At 37.1% G+C, this 18,542-nt stretch overlaps 1 protein-coding gene across 1 annotated transcript in view; it reads left to right on the top strand.

Moving 5' to 3' along the window:
- The window catches only part of VRK1 (vaccinia related kinase 1), a 31,259-nt gene extending 15,209 nt beyond the window's left edge, over positions 1-16,050 (top strand). The window contains exons 11-12 of the mRNA XM_009280820.1: positions 3,160-3,253; positions 14,717-16,050. Of these exons, the coding sequence (XP_009279095.1) occupies positions 3,160-3,253; positions 14,717-14,799 (177 nt within the window). The 3' untranslated portion in view covers positions 14,800-16,050. The remainder of the gene's footprint in view (positions 1-3,159; positions 3,254-14,716) is intronic.
- The last annotated feature ends 2,492 nt before the right edge of the window (positions 16,051-18,542 follow it).

Genomic DNA, 18,542 nt, shown 5'->3' on the forward strand with positions numbered 1-18,542 from the left:
GTCCAGCAGAGATGGCTGGTGCACATTTCCAATGCAATAAAACTTCAAAATCTTATTTCTTTAGCCATTATCAGTCAAGACCATTCCCAAAGGGTGGGATAATACTTTTCCATAGGTTCTTACCTACTAGCATCAATTAGGAGTTAGCTTTTACACTGGGTTTTGGAGTTTGGGTGGGGTGCGGGGAGAGGGGGTGTTTGGGTTTTTTTGTTTTGTTTTTTTTTACTCTGAGGAATCATATGCATGGTCAGCTTGCTCAGTTGTCACAAATATGTTCAAGCACTTATATAAAACAATAAGTGTTACTGTCCTGTTTGAATAAGTGTTTTCGTCTGTCCACGCTGCAGTGGACTTCATGCTCGCTACTTCATGCCAGCTACTGCTAGAGTGTCCAGACAGAATAAGATTGTTTGCTTGAAATCAGGTTGACATAGCCTGCTTACTTTTGACCAAATACCAGGACCCATGACTCTTCCGTCTATGTTGGATTTTCTATGCCTTGTAACAGCTGTGGTGTAGACTAGGGTAGAAGAATAGATTGTGTCAGTCCTCCTTCCAAGGGTGTATTTTGCACTTTTCTTCAAGAATGAATGGAAGGAGGGTCTTCAGCAGGATGTCTTCCTTCTCAGAATATATGTTTGGCAATTCATGCTACTAGGTTTTTCTTCCAGGGGATATCAGACATTAATGAGAGGCTAGGAGAACAGGAAGATGATTTGTGCTAGTTGAGAATAGCTGGACACTTAGATACATAGAGGAAGAAAGGAAGAACACAGAATGCTAATTAAAATTATATGTATTTTCAGCTGTGACAGGAAGCTCAACTTGATGACTGAGTGTTTTAAAGATAAGCTCCAAATTCCAAACGCTGTTAGAAACTGCTTTCCGTAAAGCTAACTTACCATTGATCAGTAGCATCTTGCCTCTGAAAGCCAGTATCTTCTAGCACATGCTGAATTTCTTTTGGCATGCTTAATGTCTAATTTGGAAAAGAAAAATGCAATCTGGCATCCACCCTTGAGAACATGGTGGCCTCTAATATAGAGCATTTATGGCATTTTGGCTGTACTGATCCTTTAATCACAACAGGTCTTAAGACACCTACTTTTCAACTCCTTTGGGGCAATCTACCATAATACTTTCTTAAAACAGTGTTATTTGGTGTTCTGAAGTTGTGCTATTTCATAGCTAGGAGATAATATTTCTAGCTTCTGTGTAAATAAATTCTTAGAATGTAGGATTCTCCTGTGCTTTCAGCTCATACAGCTAATTGAGCCACGATGTGCATTGTATGTTGCATATAAGCATGGTTGTTCTGGAATCTCAGTCATTCTCCAGTATTGGTATCTGGCTAAAACTCACAGATGTCTGCTATATTAAAAGTTAACATTTTATTTTCTATACCATGACTCAAGTTTCCCCAGATGTATAAGTAAATGAAACAGTCCACAGTTCTGCTGGAGGTTGTTTTTTGTTTGTTTTGGGTTTTTTTTTCTGTATAGTAAATGCATGTTGGTTTGTGTGTGTGATATTTTATAACAGTTCTAGCAAAACAAGAAGCTAACAGTACCATGTGTTGAAGGAAGTATTTGGAGCTCTTGACTAAATTATTTAGGGCAAGGACTACATCTTCCTTTTGTTTAGTGCTGAAGAGTTGCTGGGAAATATTGGGAGTAAACTAAACTGGAAAAACGTGGATCTTAGTGATTTGTGGTTCCTTCTAATGTTCAGCTTCAGATGCGCAGGTGTTGCTTTTGTCAGATGAATGCTGCCTGATTTCTACTGCTATGTAATTCACCTGCATCAAGATTAAGAAACCACTTTTTATTACATAAGCTTGGAAACAAGATAAATGTATTTTGCTTTTGTGTAGCATGTATTGGATATCTGTTTTTCTGATGAGCGTTTAAAATGTTTTCTAGTACAATTGGGAGGAATGCATTATCTCTCATATAAAAGCAGTACAGCGCTGAAATAGTCCTCCTTAATTTTGGTCAGAATGAACAAAAGTGTCTGTGTTTATTCCTGCCTAATGCATCACAAATCTGCTGACATGCTAACCTTGGAGTCTTGGCTGGCAGTAATCAGGCCTGTGCACCGGCAGGAAAGATGTACCTAATGCACTCCATCAGTGCAGTTTGCATATGGAAGTTCTCACAGGGGAGCTGCCCTGTGCCAGCTGAGGGTTACCTGCCCACTGCAGTTATTGTATGTAATTATCGAACCAATCTGTTCAGCCCAGCAGGGTTTAGATGGTAATCATGAAGCAACACTTTGGAAAGGAAAGATGTAATGCACTCTCCCCTTCTCTCATGAGCTATGTGAAGTTGTAGCCACTTTTAAAGCTGTATTAGTAAAGCTCTAGTCTCACACAATTAAAAAAAAAAATTAAAGGAAAAGATAAACTATCTCAATGTTCACCAAAGTTATCATCTATGTCTGATACAGATACAGGTCAACTCATCCTTCGCAAAAATTATGTGGCTTTAAAAAAAAAAAATCTTTCCATAATCACCTTAAGAATACTTTGCAATAGCAAGATTAATTGTAATACACAGATAATAACAGTTCTATCCATTTAGAGGTTTTAAGATAATGTACCTTGAATAGAGTTCAGATTTTCCAAGTACCTCTCTTTGGAACAGAACCCATAGTTGCTATTAGAAAAAAATAATAATGTACTGTCAGTGGGTGTTAGCTACTTTTAAGCTGTGCAAAGAAAGCCTTAAGAAGCAAGGATCCAGATAAACTTGAATTTAATGAGGTGTAATTGCTTTTTTAAAAGCATCAACTTTGGGTAAAATGTTTTTCTGTGTTCTTAAGATTTTTCAGATTGCTCCTTTTGTAACAGTTATTCAATGTAAATAAAAAACAGTTTTTGATCATGAAAACTTGTGTTTTCATACACAAAAATTTCAACTCCTAATGTGATCTGCAGATAGGAGAACTGAACTTTTAAATTGTCTATTGCCTATTACTAGTATTCTTGCATTAATATATGAATAAACTTTCTCTACAACTGGAGATGTTTTATAATATATGAAGAAATAATGCTTAAAATTGGGGAATACCTTGTGAGGATAAGATATTTTCTACTTTGTATGGTCTTTTCTGCTCTTGAGTTCAGTTGCCCCCTCCCCTTTCTTTTTCCCCCCTCAGAAAAAAAGAAAGGCAGCAGCTGCAACCAATGAGAGCACTGAAGCAGAAGTGGAAGATACAGGAAGTCCAGAAAAAAAGAAACCTGCTCCTTCTGGTAAGTCAAAAGATCGTTCTCACAGTCACATGTACTGGTGTGGTAGGTTAACGCTGGCTAAGGGCCAAACTCCCACCCAGCCACTCACTCCCCTCCTCAGTGGGACAGAAGGAGAAAATAGGATGGGAAAACTCATGGGTCGATACAAAGATGGGGAGATTGCTTACCACTTACTGTTGCGGGCAAAACAGACTCAACTTGGGGAAAATTAATTTAATTTATTGCCAATTAAAATAAATTTGGGTAGTGACAAAGACAAATGTTAAAACAACATCTTTCCTTCCCCTTCTCCCAAGCTCAACTTAAATTCCTTACTCTAGACTCCTCTGTCCCACTCCCTGAGTGGTGCAGGGGGCATGGAGTGGAAGTGTGTTATGGTCAGTACATAGCATTTTCTCTCTGCTGCTCCTTCCTCCTCACATTTTGCCCCTGCTCCAGTGTGGGCTCTCTCTCTTGGGCTGCAGTCCTTCAGGGAAAAAAATGTGCTCCGGTTCCTTCAGGAAATATCCATCTGGTCCAGTGTGGGCCCTCCCACAAGTTGTAGGGAATATCTGCTCCATCCTGGGTCCTCCATGAGCTACAGGGAATATCTGCTCCAGTGCTGTGGAGTACCACCTCCTCCTCTGACCTTGGTGTTCTTTCTGCTGTTTTTCACTCTCCCTCCCCGCACCACCACCCCCAGCCTGTCCAGTGTTTTTCATCCTCTCTTAAATGTTTTTACAGAGGTGCCACAAATAAGTTGAGCTCAACTTTGGCCTACGGTGGATTTGTTTTGGAGCCAGCTGGAATGGGCTGTGTCAGGCACAGGACAGCACCTGCCCTCTTCCCACAGAGGCCACCCCTGTAGCCGACCCCATCTTACCAAAACCCTGCCACATGGCCACATATACCCAATACAACTGTTTACCTTTTAGCAGTTCGAGTGCTTTTTATCTTTCGTAATTTCTTTTTAGATTAACTCTAAAATTGAAATATTTAAACTTTCTGTGTAAGAAAGGTATACTCTCCAATTGTGCTGCCTAAAGCTGGTAGAAATGCTAGGTGATAATTGGTGGTTGTACCCTGTTCTTTTGCCGTCATTCATTCTCTCCTCCATTCTCATTTCTGTCCTTCCGTCTTGTCCAATTTGCTGTCAGAATATGCTGACTCCTCAGGACTTTAACACACTGTGATGAAGAAGCCAGGGTCTAGGAGCAGCAGCTCCCAAAAGCAAGCGTATTTAAAGTCGAGGAAAGGATCAGCTATCAGGATAGAAAATGCTGAAGCTACATTTCAGATAATTTGGCATAATTTTGGTGTTGTCTGGAAAAAGTCATGGACAGATAAAGTAGGATTATTGTTAAGTCCAAGATCAGAAATCTTAAGTAGATCTGTATAGGCTAAGCTTATGGTGAGTGTCCAGTCAAACTGTTTTCTGGATCTACCCTTCTAACTCCTTCATGTAGATGTGAACTGAATTCAAGTAATTACAAAGATATTTTTCCTAAAGAATTTTTGATTCAGACTTTTAAGTAGAAGACCAGATGTTGCCCATGGTCAAGTAGTCTAAAAATAATAAAGCAGTAGTACTGGAGTCTACCCCAAAATAAATCCGCTTGTTTAAAAAAGTTTTGATGAAGGAGTATGGCAGGATGGGAAAATGTAACATTTCAAAGACAGTAATATTATTGGTAAGTTATGGATTTACCCTAGTATATTTACTGAAACAGTATGGTACAAAGTACAAGTAATTAAACTAATGTTATTCCAGAAGGTGACACTCCTTTGTTCATTTTCAGCTGTCACATTATAGAATTCTGATCATTAAAATCAGTGATTATTTCTCTTACTTGAAAGCCTTTTGAATTGTTGGCTTCACTTTATTATGAATTTTCTGGTTTGTCAGTGGCTGAAAAAGTGTTAATTATATTATCCTTTCTTTCAAGGAAATACAATTATTTGATGTGATGCTGATGTTTATTCATAGTTTCAGCATTTTAGATTATATTTAAGACCTTATAACAAAATACTTAATACAGCTGACTGTTTTCTGGTTGTGATATGATACGCGTGAGCAGAATATACTTTCATTTTGTCTTATGCTTCTTTTTTCCTGGGATTGTAGATTGAAATTCTCATCGATAGAGATGAAAAAGAACTTGAGGAATTGCAGTCCAAGTGGTAGCATCAGCTTTTTGTAAATGCTAAGGTTTTTTTCAGACTAAGTAAAGGTATTTGGGAGGCTATATATATTTTCAGCATCCAGTGGTTAAAATGAGTGATGGACATAAGCTTAAATTTAAACCTCCTTTTGCCAATTCAATAGAGTTACAGGTGAAATGGTTCTAATGTCACCTTTTTATACTACCCAATTTAATGAATACCAAGTGGGGGAAGTATATCAAATGATTTCGGGTGAAAAGTGATACATGTACTTACTCATTTTGTTCTCTACAAATTTGGAATTAAAACCTTTTCCACTTATTACATGATGCGTAAATCTGTGTCAAAGGAAAGAGCAACTGTTTCATAATCTTGTGATTTTGATGCTTTTGATAAATTGAAAATAGCTGTTTATTATAGAAATACTTAAAACTGTGTTTCCAAATCTGACTAGTTTTATGTTACCATGAACTTGTTTCTCCATTATGTGACTAGTCCTGTGACTAAAAAAATATGCTAAAGTTTACTGTCCAGATAATTTCTTGATACCTCTTAATTGTAGAAATTGAAGTTTAGTCATACAGGAACATTTTAAAAGTTCTTGACGTGCTATTTTATTGGTTTCTAAAAGGGGATAAATGCAACTGGACAGAGGTTACTCTTCAGGTGTTCAAACATCTCATGAGTATTTGGACTTAAAACAGTGGCAAGAAGAGCCACGCAGCCTCTCGCTGTTCAGATAATCAGCATTAACCACATCTGACTATGCAGTTTATCTAATCCAGCCCAAAAGATTAGTCAGCCCAAAAAGATCCTGATCAGCTGTGCAGCAGTTTGAGTACACCAGGGTGCTCAGTGGCTACAGGGACTCTGCCAGTAATGAAATCTGCTACTGCTGAGGCTGGGAAGCCCCCAGGCTTGGCGGAGGAGGAAGAAAGAATGGCACTGAGAAAGGACGGGCATCTTGAAATTATTGCTTCTTCAGTCTGCTGCCCCTGGTTGTTCTCAGCGTAAGAGTGGCCACTTCAGATGAGTTCAGTAAAGGCCATCTCTTTCAATCATGTCAGCCATCAGTATTTCTGGAACTGTCAAGCAAGAGTGTTAGAGTCCTCTTTTTAGAAACAGAATTTCAGAAAGCCCTCAAGAAACAAGCTGTGTTGTACTTCCAAACTAAGACGCACAAAATTTTGTGGAATTCTTAAACTGCTTTTTATTTAAATTAGCATGTTATCAGTTTCCTCTTCCTTTTCTGTGATAACTGGAACCCATATGCTTTCCTGAAAGCTGGCATTTTAAGAGGTATCCTTTTTAAGGTGATACGGATGACGTTGAAGTATTATATCAGTCAATGTCTCTCCACCAGGAAAAATGTTATCAGAAGAGATGATTTTTATATAAACAAAAAGTTCTTTTCACACTCTGTTACAGCTCCATCTTCATTATTGGCTGCCTTCATGTATGATAGTAAAATAGACAGGCTTATAAGTGATGATGCTGTTAAAGCAGACTACCAAATTTTGGCATACACTGTACGTATCCACCAACGCTTCTGCAGAGGTGTACTGCATAGTATTAACAGGACTAATATACCTATTTTTAATCAGTTTGTATGGAATAGGCAGCTACTATAGGGAACTTCGGTTAAAATGGCATAAATGCTGGAAAAATGAGTTTCATGAGAATTTGTAAATAATCCTAGGTTCAAAACTACCAATAGAGATAAAACCTCTACCACTGGCAGTTTTCTTTAATCTTGGGGTTGATGAAGATTGGGTTATAGAAAATAGATTTTTTTTTTTAAGAACAGAATTTTTCATGATGATGGAAGTACTGTATTTTTTAATGTACTTTTTTAATAGTCAGTACTACTGTGCATGTCTGTATTGCTGGATAGCATCTAGCATGGTAAGGCCTTAACAGGGGTCTTTGGTTACTCTTGCAGTATAAAGAAAGAACTATGTGAACAGCTCTGGTCTGAAAACAGTCATACTGATGGATTGGTTAGAAGGCATTCCAAAATGGAGGTTTAATAGTATTTCTCAATTAATTGGTAGCTTAGCTTTATGTTTATTTACATTGCATGGCTTTGCATAAATCAGTATCTGGGGTATTGTCTTAGAAATCTTTTTTTTCTTTATTCAAGCAAGATTTATTACTTAATGTTGGATTAAATCTACACTTAGGCTCATTTTTATATTTAGAGAATTATTGGCCTTGTCATCAAGCTTTAGCAGAAAGCAAATCATATGGTTTTTTTGAGCTTGTTTATGGTGCCACTTGTTACTTGTCTTTCTACTCCACACCAATGCCCACATTATAGGTAGATTTTTACCTCTTAATTTTATACCCTAATGGAAACATTTTCAGCAAAACCTGTACTGTACAATAGTTCTACTTGCCTGTTATTCATTTGTTCCTTCTTATTTAGGATTTGGTATTGACTAGTATCTGTAACAGACTTCAGGAGTAAGTGGGTATTAGTCTTAAAACAGTGTGTCTGTCTCTGTGACTAGTCACCAAAAGATCTGTCCTTTTCTGCACCATTCTTAGCCTTCCCTTACCTGTCTCAGGAATGTTGCAAGTTAAATGTTCTAGTACGAGAGTTATGTGATCTGGTTTTAGAAGTTAAAAGCACGTGCTGCTATGCTGTATCTAGAAATTAACAGGAAGATTCAGGTTTTAGAGCAGAGAAATACTGCTCTCGGTTGTCAGAAATATTGACTGGCTTTATATTTTGCATTAAGTATATTCAAACACGGTATGAAGTGATCTGTCTTTTTATGGCCTGCGCCAAAATTGTTTGAGGATCTTCAAAAGCTATTTAAACTAGGAGAGGTGTGGTAGGAGGTGATTTTTAAGTATAAAGATCCTTAAATATTTTGAGTAGGAAGGCTAAAATAAACTAGATATAAATATATTTTTGTGGTTTTTCCTGAATAATGGTTTTCTTTGACAATTTGCAAGTGACAAATTCACTGAGAAGCACCTTGAACATGAGCCACTTATAATAATAAAGAGACAAAATTAATGTCCAAGGTGTAAAGTATGGGAGTGTTCCTGTTTACTCCTGTGTCTGCTTGGAACACAGTTTTCTACTTAGTCTTCCTTCATATTTTAAGCTTATTTCTGTACAATCTCTTCAGACCATTTCTAGCACTTAAACACATTTAAAATGTAAATACCTTTAAGTTCCTTGTTACACTTGAATGGAACTTTCTTGTGTTTCGGACTAATAAAAAGTATTAAATTAAACAAAACAAAAAATCTTCTGAGGAAAATTTTCCATGGGGTAATGTTTTGTATAATGACTTTACATGTAGAACTAAATCATTTAAGAATAAAAGTGATGTCTGCTTTTTTTGTTGTTTTTCTGTGACCTGAAGATGTATTGCAGTATGCTGAACAAGTGTTGCAATTCAAACTCAGATATAAAATTTGTAAGTGAAATTTTTCTAGAGGAAAGAAAAAAAAAAAAAAACAAAAACAAAAAACCTGTACTGCAATGACTCAGATTTTTACAGGGAACTAGCTTTTTCAAGATTGCAAGTAATATATTTGAATTAAACTTTGTTCCTCCTGTAAATCGCTGTGTGGTGGAGAGGAGGGCTATTTTTAAACACATGCTGCATGTGACTACTGATTTGTATGTGTGTATACAATTTTGTTTTGGAATGTCTTCAGTAAAGTGATTTTTACAAATAGAAGTAGATCAGTTTGGTTTATCTGGAACAATTTTATGTTAAAATATTTAAAAGAACACTCATAGATTCAATGTTATCTTTAGGAAATACACAGGCATTAAGTCATCGAATAATACATTCTTCTGTCCTGATGTTTTTCCTTATTATCATATGGAAATGTATTGGCTTCATTTGTTGCAGGAAACAGAGGACTTGGAAGAATAGAGTACCTAAAGCCAAACCCCATCCCATAACTCTACAAACTTACTTTCTTCTCTCTCATCCCCACCCCACAATCATATTTCCTGGAATTCAAGTCCATATTTCCATTCTTCTGGTCTCTCTGTTCTTTTTTCTGAATCGTATTTCTGAATCTTTGTAGAGAAAAGAACTGCGGAGAAAAGAGAACAAGCCAACTAACCAAAACTACTATTTGTCACCCTGGCAGTTGCTTCAACAGCCTTCAAAGTACTGAAAAATTCTTGTTTGAGAAGTGTTACGCTATGAGTTTTTATCAGCTAGGCAGGGTTCCTTGGCAGAGTTGGGAAAGGGCTTGTCAGAGGACTACATACTCTTCCTTATTTCATCTTCTCAAAAGAAAAGTAGCTCTTCCTTGGCACCATATTCAAACTGCCCAGACTCTTTTGAGAACGCTAGACTAGTGTGATGCTTAGCTCTCATTAAATGCTGCCCAGCCTGGCTTCAGTTCCTATTTGATGTTTGCAGCTGGATGCTGAGTGTAGTCTTTCAGCTTCCAATGCTATTCCTTCCATATGTAAATAGCAATTGTATGGGTTCCATTCTCTTGTTTTCCCTTTTCAGTTTGATGATTATAGAACCCTTTTAAGGGGCAGTTGAAGAAGGGTCTCCTAAGGAGCCATCCAGTAAAATGACTTGGTTATTTGATATGATTAAAGACAGCTGAAATATGACTGAAGCACATTTTGCAAGACAAAAGTGGTACTGTAGCCAGTGGAAGAATTTTGAAGAACTGACAGTCCTAAATTTGTCTCCTTTGGAAATTACAAGTCCACAGTTAGTTACTTAAATTAGTAACAAAACATATTCTTGGATTAATATATTGCACTGAGATCTGATATAGTGGCATATGCAAGATCCTATCTAGTTGGCTAGGGAGTCAACTTCATCACTTCTCAGCTTAACTGTGGCAAGTCAGTATATGTGGCATGAAGTTGCCAGCATTAAAGAAACGTCAGGTCTGTCATAAGACTGTCCTGCTGTGGCACGCTGGGTGTCTGTACAGAAGTGATGATTAAGATACATCTATGTGGAGACTAGTCTGAGAACATCTCTTCCAGAGACCACTTGAGAACTCTCCACCACGTGGTCCAACTCTCCAGATTTATTGACCTTTGTTTCTTAACAAGATAAAACATATAGCAAAGCGTGTGTGTGAGATTACACACGCACACACACATTGGATTTTTTTTTTTTAAGAAAGGAAACCTTGCTGTGTCTGATCAATGTACTCGACTGCGTGTGCTTCTTTTGAGAGTGAAAGATGTTAGCTGTGTTTAATGATGATTACTACAAGTCTAGTTTAAGAGCTTGCATAGACTAGAACTGCTGGAACTCTTCAGCCGTTATACAGACTGGCATGTACTCAGTCTGTCAGGTGTAAATTCAGCATATGCAAGTGATGCAGTTGCTAACCTCCAGCATGCCTGCTGCTAGATATTTTTCACTTACCTGATGTTTGCCTAGAGTCTAAAAATCTGTATGTGGTTCTGTTTTCAAATATTCTAGCCTATGATGTAACCTAGAAGTCACCATTAACACCTAAATCATACCTGATTTCAACTGCTTGGTAGCTGTGTTTTCACACTCAGAATCTCTCACTGTCCTCATTTCCATCAAAGCAGGCAATTAAGTGGGAAACTTGGGACTCTGCTGTCTGCTTATTTTTACCGTAAGAGCCTTTGTCATTTTATAGAAACTTTCATTTTTGACTCAAGTACAGTTTTATTTCTCTTACTCATAAGACTTATGTGTGTTTCTAAAATGGTGTATGTAGAATTGGAAAACAAGATGAGAAGGGACATCAAGAGGTGATCTGCTCTAAACACCAGCCTAAGGACAGGCTTGTCTATCTACATCTGTGTTAATCTTCATACATACCAATATTTTCTTGTAAAACCTCTATGATTAAGATTCTAAAACATCCCTGGTCAACACCACTTGCAATACTTAACTATCCTTAATACTAAAAAGGGATTGATAAGGCGGAGTGTTTTATTTTGATATTTTTAGTACCTAATTTGAACTTCCCTTAAGCTTGTTAGTTGTCCTATCCACTGTGGACATGAAAATTGCTCTCATTTTCTGCAGCAACCTTTTGTACATTTGATGAGTACAAAAGGCTGCACCATCACATTTCTCCTCCATTTTTTTCCTTTCCTCAGATAAACTATTTAAATTCAATTCCTTTTTTTTTTTTGTTAGAGAGCTAGAAACCATGATCATAATCCTGATTTTTTTTTTTCCTCCATTTTTCTCAGAACTTTCTTGAAAGATAGAGCCCAAAACTCTACACAGTACTGCTAGGCTTTTGTAAAGTTGCTTTATAATACTGTTTACATGGAGAGGATCAGATACCACAGTCAACTTGTCTAATAATTCCTCTAGAGCCTGTGGGACTCTTTATGCCTCTGCTGAACTTTGTTCCAGTCTCAAAACAAGCTGTGCAGTGACACCATCTGGTTTATTTTTGCCTATATAATTCTTCCTCATTTAAATTGCTGTTTCAGCCTGATTCAGTTTAATCTGCTTTATGAGAACCCTCTCCTTGGCTTGTAATAGCTTGCTTTGTGTCCTCATTTGGTGCTGCCCACACAGGACTTCTCCTGTTTTCAGAAACAGAATTGACATTTCTCCCACAAGAAAAGTTTGTGGGGAGGGGGCAATATAAGTTATCAGGCTAACTAATTTTGAAAACGTAGACAAGCTTTTTGGTACAGAAGACCTTCAGTTCTGAAATAGCTGCAAACTTTGAAGCTAAACATGGGTTGAGAGCAGTCATTCTAAGTTTAACATAATTAACTTAATCAGATAGTTTAAGAGAATATTTCTGCTGCTTAAGTTTGAAATTATGAATAAAAGAACCATGACGAGGATTTTTTTCCTTTTTGTTATGATTCACGTAGAGATTCTCCATGATCATGGTTTGTTTAGAAAAGCCTTGAAAAGAACTCATTAACGCAATAAAGATAAAGGGAAAATCAGAGGCAGGGTAGCTCTCTTCTCCTTTTTGGTGTTCCAGCATGGGCAATTAGAAATGGGTAAGCTCTTACTGAATTAGGAATTAGTAAGCTTCAATTGCTTGTATTGTCTGTGACTACCATGAAATACTACATTCCTGAAATACAAACATGAAAATCTGGTAACTCCTCTCTTTTTTTCTCTATAAACAAACACCTGTAGTATTTTCCTGCCTGAGGTAATAATTTTCATATTGCCAGTCTTTCTGATAATCGAACATGAATGTGACCTGTCTTTGCAGCATTTGATTGTACAGTCTATGATTGGATGAGAAGAAAAGTCACAGTTACCTCAGTCAAAACCAGTGAAGATTAATGAAAGGGAAAAATATCACGTTATTGTTTTTTCTTGAAGAGAAAACTTAGTCATTCTCTGCTTTCTGTTGCAATACAAAGATTCCGGGGAAAAATCTCAGGAGGGATGGAACTGGTACAGTTCATGCAGTTGATAAGATAACTCGGCCTAAATACCACTAAGACTACTCAGTTTGAAAAGTCAGAAGACATGGCTGTTGCTAGAATTTGTAATTATAGTAGCTGAAATATTTTGTGACTTTGAAAAGTATAAAATAATTCTTGAAGATAAACCAGAATTTAGCTGGGAGAAGGAATGATTTACGTAGTTAAGTTACTACTTTAGTTTATGATACCTGCTTGTATAGCTTTTAGGTACCAGTACTTGTAAGGGTACCAGAACAGATTTGATTTTTACATAGCAGTTGCGGGAGGGGGTGTTTTGCCAGAATAGATCTTTCATTGATAAAGCTGCTCTGCTCAATAAGAGACTATCACCAGAGTTGTCCATTGTTGGGTTGGGGTTTTTTTTTGAGTGATTTATTAATCAGAGGTGTATTGTCTGACAAAAATACATTTGTAGTTTTATGTTGAATGCAGCAAATGCTTTTGGACAAAAAAGGAACAAGAATATTTTTTCATTCTCCATTTCATTTTCAAGAATGGAAAAATTCTTCAAAGTTAATTTTGGTATTTTTAATTTCAAATCAACATTTTAAGAACAAATTAAGTTATGTAAATTTAAACAAACATGAAAGCAAAACTGTTTGCAATAGGTCATTGCTTTTCTTGGTGTGGTTTTGGTTTTGGGTAGGCTCAAGACTAGTTTGGTTTGTTTTGCATTGTTCTCTGCCTCCTTGCTTTCCCCCAAATTTACTCATTGAGCTTGAACGATCAGTGACTTGTACTGCTCAAAGGCTGTTTTCTTATGCAAGCAGCTTCTTTCTTAAGGACTTCCATGAAACTCAATTTTACCTTTTTTTCTTTGTCAGTAATGCAGATTAAGAAGTTGACAGGAACTGTAGAGTTACATATAGTTTTACAAGCAAAAACTTCTATATTTAGGCATACTGACTTCAAGGAAGAAGTCAGGATTAAAAAAAATAATACCATGACTAGGAGATGAAAAACATTTCATTGTTACTACATTTGTGAAAATGGTAGCGATTTTTATGATACGTAATATTTTTTTCTCACAGTGACTACAGTTGAATGTGATTCACAGAAATGAGCTGTGGTGGGGTTTTTTTTTCCTTGTCTCTGCTAGTGGGCAGGAAAGAATCAAAGTACAGGGAGTTTTTTAGTATTGCATTTAAGTATGCTCTCTCTGAACAACCTGCCTGCCAGGTTTGTCAGGAATCTTATTTAGATGGCACTGTTTGTTACCTTTGTTAATAAAATATTGTCAAATAAAAGCTTGAAATCTGTAGGTAAAGTTGCACTGATAGCTGAACTGATTTAACAGCTCGACACTGCCAAACAAAAATCTTCCTCTTTTCTACCTGTGTGCCTTCCATCTCCCCTCGTATAAGCTCCATTCAGAACGCTCTAAGGTGCTGCAACTCACTAAACTGAGAATAGTAGACCAAAAAAAAGTTCTTTGCCAGGTTGCGGAGCTGGATCAGCTTCGCGCAAGGTCCAAATAGCACCAAAAATGGCTTAATACTGGGAGGGATCATAGAACTGAAAGCTGGCGCATGGGGAGGAAGGAGGGGTTTAGAATCATAGAATCATTAAGGTTGGAAGAGACCTCTAAGATCATCGAGTCCAGATTAGGATTTGAAGAGGATCTGATTCTTCATGCTTTGGTGGACGTGAGCTGTTAAATTGCTCAACTGTATGTAATGCTACTGTTTGAGAAGTGGAATTGTACAATGTGTTTTTCAGGAGAAAATCGGTGCCCAGGAATTCTTCTGAGTCCATGTCACGTGTCCTCCCATTACCCCGTCAAAACTAAATGAATGGTTTGAGTTGATCAGTCCTCTTAAAGACTACAAGTATTTTCTTGTGATCCACTTCTGTTATTTTATTTTATAGAAAGTCTTGTCTTTTTTTTGTTTGAATTGCAGATGCGGTAGCTACCAGAACCCGGAAGATGACCTCATCAAAATCCAAGAAAGGCACAGCAACCAGAAAGAGAGTCCAGAAGTAAATAATAGGTGGAGCAACAAATGAAGTTGCTCTTTGGCTCATCTCCAGGTTTTTTTCAGTTACTGTAGCACTGGAATCTTTTTCTTTCCCTTTTAAATGATGAGTCCTGTAAAAACATGGACTGCTGTTTGTACCTGGTTTTGAGAAGAAATGTTTTATTAAAATATTTGCATAATTTATGTATACTTTAATTCTAATGCAAAATTTTGCCAACTTTGAAGTGAGAATGTGTTTTTATTCTTTATATAGACAAATTCACGTCTTAAAGGCAAACTAAAAGAAAGTGCTTTTTTCTGCTTTATAATGTAGAAATAAAGCCTTATTTAGTTTCGTTATGGGTATTTTGTAAGGAACAGTGGTGGTGCATCTGATTTCTTCTAATTTTGAGTAAAGTCTTATTGGAGGTCACTTAGATGTACACTGAGATGAAGTCTGAAATGGTGGAGACATCTTTTAAATATTTCTCAAGTGTTTGAATAGAAAAAAAGAGAACATAAGACAAAAATCACGTCCTTCCATTCTAGTTTGTTATGTAATGTGTTTAAAAAATTTTTTGGAGGACAGGTAGTGAATTTTAGTTACTTTTTTGCATAGTATTTGTGTTTGTATCACTTTTCCAATTATTCAGAATTTCTCTGAAAGAGAGAGACCAGAATTTCAGATATAGGGCCCAGGGCAAAGAAAAGAACCAACCAAAAACCAATGCCCGTTCTCAACCCCCCCCTCAGGTTTTCTTTTTATATTAGTGAAAAGGCCAGAAAAGTTATAATTATGAATAACTTTGTAAAGTGTCTAGTTCCAGTGAAAGCTTGACTCAAACGTACTTCTCGTAACAAAAGAATGGTTTACCTTTTCTAATAGTTGAGAAGCACGTTACCTTTTGTAAATGTACTTCCTTGCTTGGCTTTGAGCCTTCTCTTCAGAATTGTAAGTCAAAAAATGCAGTGTTTAATTTCAGTGTGAAATACCACTACTTTTCATTTAGATACTGCAAAAATACATGTAATCAGGGCATGAACATCGTTCTTATCAGGGAGACTGCTTTATGAAGTTTGACAAACCAAAAGGAATCCGTATGAGCCAATGGGTAGTGTATTTGTGTGGATGTCCAGTGCTCTGCTTGCCTGATTGTGTAATGCCTGAGTAGCTACTCACTGAAATAAGTATGTTGTAGCATAAAATGTTGAATGAATGATGAGGTTATGTTTTGAAAACAAGGGAATCCGTTGTTTTGAAATAAAACTGGAATAACATATTTAAAAGATCTAGTGCTTTCTTATTTCTGTTCTGACTGCTATACAGACTCATTTTCCTGGGTATTAGCGAAGTGCGGCTGATGACTTTAAGCATAGCATTCTCTTTGTTTCAGGTGTAAAAATAGGACTGCTGAAGCCTCTCATATTTAAAACTCCTCAAATCAAACTATCATTTTAATGAGTTCATTTAATCATCAGTAAGTTACACTGTTCTGAAGAACTATTGTCAGGAAAGCATATTGTGTTCTCTCGCTTGTCTTGCATACTCAGTGTCATTCTTTTGCACTTTAGTTGTTTGACATTTTAATCTTTTTAGTAACTTATTTACTGGTAAACTTCCTTTCTTTACTTTCCAAGTTTTCAAGGAGTGTATTTTCTTTTGACACTACCAAAGCCAAATGCAACAAACACAGACATTTCCATATATTTGAAAAGAATGTTTTGAGGTGCAGATTTCATAAGCCACCCCTACCTCTTCCCACCCCAAAAATGTCCTGGAAAAAGTTTGTACTGGCAAGTGTTCTGTAAAGAAAAAGGGTGCTTTCCGTTTTAGGTGAATGTTGTTTCAGGGCTTGTCTCTGCTCACAGGAGACTGTGCAAAACTACAGTCGTCACGGGCAAGAATGTCTCTGGCTCACTGTAAACTGCAATGATGTTTAAAGTGTGGGACGGTCAGGATGAGCCAAGTGGAAGGCTGTGATAATACCTGCAGTACTACTGTAGGTATTGCATACAGTATGCGCTTGCACACGTTTTTGCCGTTTTGCAAAACAGTGATGGGGAAATACACCGCTTCAGAAGAGGTGGAGGGCGTAGTTGGTTTTTGTCGACATCCCCATTTGAAAGTAAAGCCCCTAACACAAAAGCAGCAAGCTGCCTTTAGACTGCATTTACTGCTCTTGATGACTCCAGTTGTGTGTAAATATTAGAAAACAGCAGGGTCCTGCATTCCAAGAATCACTTGAGCAGTGCCATGAAGACAAGTGTCCTTACTGGTATTGTAGTCATACTCCCAAGCTCTCCTGCTGTTTCTAATCTGTGCGCACAGCCGTGAAAAAACTGGACTGACATTTACAGGCACAGCAGGGAGACACTTGAGTAGGGAATGTTAAAGACTCCGCTACCTATGTTTCAAAGTGGCCACCATACATGATAAATCTTCACAGGAGAACTAGTCGGCACTTCAGCTGATGGTGTAATGAGGATATTGATAATGAAGCACGGAATGCTTCTTTTGGTGCTCGAACGTTTTGCAGACAGATTGTTTGTATTTTTTCCCCTAATCTAAAATATCTGGAGAGAGAATCAAATTCAGGATGGGTATAAGATATTTTTTAGATGGTGCTGATTTGATAATTTTTACGGGAGTATTTCCCAATAAGTTAATACAAAATAATAACATAATTCCCAGTATCTGTTGCAGCTAGCATTAAGAAGAGGGTCAGCTGCTTTCCTGAGTAGTTTGACAGACTTTACTCACTGTTTTGTCCCAGTGAGCTGCCAGATTTGGGATGCCATAATACCAGTAATGCAATTAGGTTTTCTGCACGTTGTCTGGTTGACTTCTCAGTTAAGAGTTTCTTTCCCTTTGGGAATAAGACCAGACAGACTGTCATTTGCTATTACTAATTCTGCTTAGCATTATCACTGGAGCTTTTTTGTAATTAGCTATCTTAGTTGGCTCTTAAATTTTAATAGCCAATTGAAGCTACATTTTAGCCAAGTTCCATATCTAAATTGCATTCAGTCCATTAACAAAGTTGGTTAAAAGGCTATTAAAACAAAAGCCAATATATGGTGGTTAGCACTTACATGTTTGCAGCAGTCGCAGTACCAGCCTCCAATGAATATTCTCAAGAAATGGCACTTCCTTCTAGCAAAGGAAGTGCACGAAGAATGACCAAAGTTTGCAAAGGCCGATTATGCAGAAGACTTGTAGGAAAAAAAAAAATAATTGAAGTATGTCTTTTCTGGAAGAAGGTGGGGGAGATGCAGAAGGGGGCAATTAATGGTTCTGCTCAGATTTGACAGGTTCTGGAAAAGCCAAATAAACGAAGTGATGTTTTTCTCCATTTCAGCTGATCAAAATTATTAGCAAAACCATCTGAAGCACCTTCTGGTAGAATTGTCATCTTGCTGAGTTTAGTTTGTAAAACATCCTGCCAGACATTAAAAAAACTGTAAGCATGCCAGCACATAGGCTCAGAGCACCGCTTCTCTAATTGATAGACCCTATAATTTTCTTTTTTACTGAAGACCATGGCTGGATACCTCAGCCTCCCGAGTAATTTAACGTAGCATCAGTCTGAATTTTTTATCCCTAGTAGCACTTGTTTAAATTAGATTTTTCTCCTCTTTTCTTTCTTAAGGTGTAGACAGGAGATTAACAGCCTTTGGATCATCCTGTGACAAATAATGGCTTTCTCAGACTTTTCTGCTTTTTCAAAAAAAATCTGTACTGTTGTGAAGACATCAGATGTTAATACTG

This window comes from Aptenodytes forsteri, unplaced genomic scaffold, assembly GCF_000699145.1.
Source record: "Aptenodytes forsteri isolate BGI_AS27 unplaced genomic scaffold, ASM69914v1 Scaffold193, whole genome shotgun sequence".
Classification (NCBI taxonomy): Eukaryota; Metazoa; Chordata; class Aves; order Sphenisciformes; family Spheniscidae; genus Aptenodytes; species Aptenodytes forsteri.